The sequence below is a fragment of the Nematolebias whitei genome, chromosome 14 (genome assembly GCF_014905685.2).
Source record: "Nematolebias whitei isolate Nwh7 chromosome 14, NemWhi1, whole genome shotgun sequence".
In the NCBI taxonomy this organism is placed as follows: Eukaryota; Metazoa; Chordata; class Actinopteri; order Cyprinodontiformes; family Rivulidae; genus Nematolebias; species Nematolebias whitei.
In genome coordinates, this window is record NC_056511.1 from 29,953,992 (window position 1) to 29,959,347 (window position 5,356).

The 5,356-nt window shown below is 42.8% G+C and overlaps 1 protein-coding gene across 1 annotated transcript in view; it reads left to right on the top strand.

Moving 5' to 3' along the window:
* The window catches only part of p2rx5 (purinergic receptor P2X, ligand-gated ion channel, 5), a 32,956-nt gene that overhangs the window by 4,316 nt on the left and 23,284 nt on the right, over positions 1-5,356 (top strand). Inside the window, exons 2-4 of the mRNA XM_037687442.1 lie at positions 4,579-4,729; positions 4,918-4,989; positions 5,070-5,145. Of these exons, the coding sequence (XP_037543370.1) occupies positions 4,579-4,729; positions 4,918-4,989; positions 5,070-5,145 (299 nt within the window). The remainder of the gene's footprint in view (positions 1-4,578; positions 4,730-4,917; positions 4,990-5,069; positions 5,146-5,356) is intronic.

The window sequence follows — 5,356 nt, forward strand, 5'->3', positions numbered from 1 at the left end:
GGGGGGGGGGTAAGTGTGTTTGTTTTGTCTAAAATCCACTACCATCTCCTTCATCTTCTTCACATTGATGTGAAGGTTGTTCTTCCTGCACCAGCTCTGCAGGTGTTCTACCTTCTGCCTGTAGCCGGGCTCATTGTTGTCTGTGATGCATCCAATCACCACTGTATCATCTGCAAACTTTACAATATGACAGCCTGGATGGGTAGGTGCGCAGTCATTTGTGAGCAGAATAAACAGGAGGGGGCTCAATACACATCCTTGAAGGGAGCCAGTGCTGAGGGTTATGATGGAGGAGGAGAAGTTGTGGATCCTCACAGACTGAGGTCTGTTTGTTAAGAAGTCCAGGACCCAGTTGTGTATGGAGGGGCTTAGTCCTAGTGTGAGTAGTTTGTCCATCAGGGTTTGGGGGATCATGGTGTTGAAGGCAGATGGGAAGTCCACAAAGAGCATACAGATGTAGGAGTCCTTCTGCTCCAGGTGGGTGAGAGCAGTGTGGACCACAGAGGAGATGGGGGTCTTCTGTTGATAGATTCTCACAGTACGCATACTGGTGATGGTCCTCGTTGATGTTTCAGAGTCAGAGAGTCAGAGTTTCTTTATTGTCATTCGCACCTCATGTGGTACATGTGGTGGAGCGAAATTATGTACACAGGGTCCCAGTTACATCCAACAATAAAATGTATAAGAAAAACAGTAATAACATCTAAGATATGAACTAAGAAAAACATCAACTAAAAATACACTAAGCACTCATAAAAACATTGAACATCAGCACAAACATGAACATGAGTCTGTGAGCAGATGTGCACGCATGAACACATCAACATTGAAACAGATCAGCAGCAACATGAAACAGATCAGCAGCAACATGATATGGTTTTTCACAGTGATTATTCATTATTATTATTATATGTTGATGGTTGTTTTGATGTGGGTCATGACCAGTCTTTCAACGCATTTAGCGATTATCAGGGTGAGAGCTACTGGCTGGTAGTCATTCAGACCAATCACTGCAGAGGAAGTAGGATGATGGTGGCAGTCTTCAGGCAGATGGGAACTGTTGCCAGGGTAAGTGAGGAGTTAAAGATGTCGTCCAGCACCTCACACAGCTGATCGGCACATTCTTTTCAGCACCTTCCTTCCTGATCAAATTTTGTCCAAACAGTTGAACAAATGGTCTCATGTTTAACTCTGGAATAATTTGGTATTCATAGAGACTTCAGGTGTCCAGGTGTTGTAGCTGCAAAACAAGCCCATCACCCCTTCTTCACCATGCTTGAAAGGCAGTGTGAGGCGTTTGTGATGATATGCTGTTTTATTTTCTCTAAACATGGTGTTGTCTAACTAATATACTCAAACATCTCTACTTGGGCTAATTTGGACAAAGGACATTGTTCCAAAAGTTTAGTGTTCCATTCAAATGAAACTTTACAAACCAAAGTCAAACTGCCTTTTTCTTTTTAGAGAGAAGAGGATTTCTCCTGCAGCACTTTCCAACAAGTCATAATTGTCCAGTTTTTTTATATATATAATTGTCCTTACATTAACTTTGGTGTTTAACCTGCTGAGGCCTGTAGATTCTGAGATGGAGCTTTCGTTTTTGTTTTTTCATTGCCCCAAGCATTGCACAAGCATTGTACAGTGTGACCTTTTAAATTCAAGAATCTTTATTATCCCCAAGGGGCGAATTGTGTCACAGTCAGTAGGTGTAAAACATCCGTACTAGACAAGACATTAAAATAACAGAACAGAAATCATCATTGTTCGTTGAGAAGCCTGATCTATACAGGGATGAATGAGTGTTTCAGTCTGGTCGTTCTACATCTGGGCAGCAGATACCTGCGTCCAGATGGAAGGAACCTGAACTCACCATGGAGTGGATGATCAGGATCTGCCAGAATCAGCCTGGCCTTGCTCACTGACCTTGTCTTGTGTAGGTCAGTGAGGTTCTGTAGGACTATGCCAGCAGTTTTGCTGCACATCCTGACAATCCCCGAGAGTTTGTTCCTGTTCTTATATGTCAAAAGTCCAAACCAACAAATGAAGGTAAAAGTTAAGAGGCTCAATAAAATTTGAACAAAACATTCTCATAAAAGTAGAATCAACATTAAAACCACAGAGCTTCTGATAAAAATACATTCTCTGGTGGGCCTTACAAAACGTGAGTTCACATCAGAATCAGAAATTCTTTATTGTCGTTCGCACCACATGTGGTACATGTGGTGGAATGAAATTATGTACACAGGGTCCCAGTTACATCCAACAATAAAATGTAAAAGAAAAACAGTAATAACATCTAAGATATGAACTAAGAAAAACATAAATTAAAATACACTAAGCACTAATAGCTAATAAAAAATTATGTTGAACAGCAGCACGAACATGAGCATGAGTTTGTGTGAGCAGATGAGCAGGCATGAATACATCAACATGAAACAGATCAGCAGCAACATGAAACAGATCAGCAGCAACATGATGTGATTCTTCACAGTGATTATCCTGGTTCGAGATTCATGAGTCTAACAACCTCATGGTAGAAGCTGTTCCTCAGTCTAGTGGTTCTACACTTAATGCTCCTCAACATCCTTCCTGAGGGGAGCGGGGCAAAAAGTGTGTGCTGGGTGAGTGGGGTCCTTCATGATGCAGGTGGCCGTCTTCCTGCATCTGGAGGTGTAAATGTCTGTGATGGTGAAGAGGCTAACTCCAACAGACTTCTATGCAGCCTTCACCACTCTCTGCAAAGCTTTTCTTTCTGCAGGTGTGCAGCCTCCATGCCACACGTTGATGCTGGAGCACAGGATGCTCTCCACTGCACACCTGTAGAAGGAGGTGAGGACTGAGCTTCCCAGACCAGCTCGTCTCAGCTGTCTGAGGAAGTAGAGTCTCTGATGAGCTTTCTTGATCAGGCTGGTGGTGTTGTTGCTCCAGCTGAGGTTGTCATTCATGTGTACACCCAAGTACTTGTAGCTGGAGACCACTTCCACTGCAGATCCTCTTATGTTCAGGGGGGTGTAGGTGTTTTTGTTCCTTTTGAAGTCCACAATCATCTCCTTTGTCTTCTTCACATTGATGTGAAGGTTATTCTCTTTGCAGCAGCTCTGCAGGTGTTCCACCTCCTGCCTGTAGCTGGACTCATCGTTGTTTGTGATGCATCCCACCACCGTTGTATCATCTGCAAACTTTTCAATGTGACAGCCTGGATGGGTAGCTGCACAATCATATGTGAGCAGAGTAAACAGGAGGGGGCTCAACACACATCCTTGAGGAGAGCCAGTGCTGAGGGTTATGGTGGAGGAGGAGAAGTTGTGGATCCTCACAGACTGTGGTCTGTTTGTTAAAAAGTCTAGTACCCAGTTGCAGATGGAGGGGGCTTAGTCCTAGTGTGAATAGTTTGTCCATCAGGGTTTGGGGGAATCATGGTGTTCAAGGCAGATGTGAAGTCCACAAAGAGCATACGGACGTAAGAGTTTTTCTGCTCCAGGTGGTTGAGCTCAGTGTGGACCACAGAGGAGATGGCATCCTCTGTTGATCAGTTCTCACAGTATGCATACTGATGAGGGTCCTCGTTGATGTTGATGGTTGTTTTGATGCAGGTCATGATCAGTTCTTCGAAGCATTTAGCAATTATTGGGGTGAGGGCCACTGGCCGATAGTCATTAAGACCAGTCACTGTAGAGCTTTTTGGAACTGGGATGATAGTGGCTGTCTTCAGGCAGGTAGAAACTGTCTCCAGGGTAAGTGAGGTGTTAAAGATGTCTGCCAGCACCTCGCAGAGCTGATCGGCACATTCTTTCAACACTTTTCCGGGGATGTTGTTTGGGCCGGTTGCTTTGTGCGGATTAATCCTCCTGAAGGTACTCCTTACTTCTGCTGAGGTCAGATCTGCAAAGGTTCTTCACATTGATGTGAAGGTTATTCTCTTGAAGGTTATTCTCATGGGGTTCAAAGGTCAGTTTGTCATCAAGAACAGTTCCCAGATATTTATATTGTTGCACCACCTCAACAGCTTCACTGTTAATGACCACAGGAGTGACAACTGAAAAGTCTTTTCTAAAATCAATAACTGTCTTGTCTTAGAAACTTTAACTTTAAAAGGGAAGACTCACACCATTAAGTGAAGTACCCGACAACAGGCATTGTGTCATCAATGCTGAGGAGGGACAGGATGACAGAGTCATCAACAAACTTTAAGATGTGACGCTTTAGGAACTGGCTGTGACAATCGTTTATATATAAAATGAATAAACGGGGTGAAAGAAAGAATGATTTTGCTGGAACATCTGCTCTTGGGAGACTGTAAGCATCCTTAAATGGTTTCCACATGTGGATAAATCTTCTTTGTAAAGCAATGAACTCCAAATTATTTGGAAAAGACAAGAAATTCCAGATTGATGGGCAGCAACAGATGCCTCTCTAAGGTAATTGCTGATGTCTTTCCATCTTGGCATTGTGTTAATACATTTGTGAATGTGTGAGCACTGTATCCTTTAAACTGTGGAAGGCAATCAGGACTCAGACAAACAAAGTGAAGGTTTCTAAAACTCGATGAATTATGAAGATGCTTTGAATGTATCCTAGGTGGGTGTTTATTGTGAAGAAAGGATACCAGGAGAGAGATGAGGCGATCCAGACCTCAGTCATCACCAAACTTAAAGGTGTCACTCAGACCAACACCTCAGAGGCTGGGCCTTACCTGTGGAGTGCTGAGGATTATGTCATACCTCCAAATGTGAGTCTACCTGTGTATACTGCTGAGCCTGGTCCTGCCAAGACACATTAGGAGGTTGAGTGTCAGTTTTGCCATGTATCATTATCCTCAGCACTTGTCTCAACAAATTAAACACAATTAAACTTGTTTTGCAGCATAATTTGTTTAACCTTTTGCTTTTTCTCTCTGGGCCTGATTGGATTTTGCAGGGTGAGCAGGTGTTCTTCATAGTAACAAATTATATAGAGACCCCCAACCAGAGGCTGGGTTTCTGTGCTGAGGTCAGTAGATATACACAGGAATATATTCATTTTTTCTATTCAGAGCATTATTTGAAAATACTTTATTGCACCTATTTCAGAGTTTCAAGGTGCCAGATGGACAATGTCAAAACGATGATGACTGCGTGGAAGGGGAGAGTGTAATAGCTGGGAATGGTGAGGTTTACTCGCTATTGTTTTTTCTTCTTTTTTTGAGCTAAAATCAGAATAATTATCAGGACTATTTTCAAAGCCCTTATTCTTACATGAAATATTAAATAACCACACATGGCTTTGTTAAGGCATGTATAATGAAAGGTAAAAAGAATGTTCTTTGCCCTTCTCTCTCTCTCTCTCTCTCTCTCTCTCTCTCTCTCTCTCTCTCTCT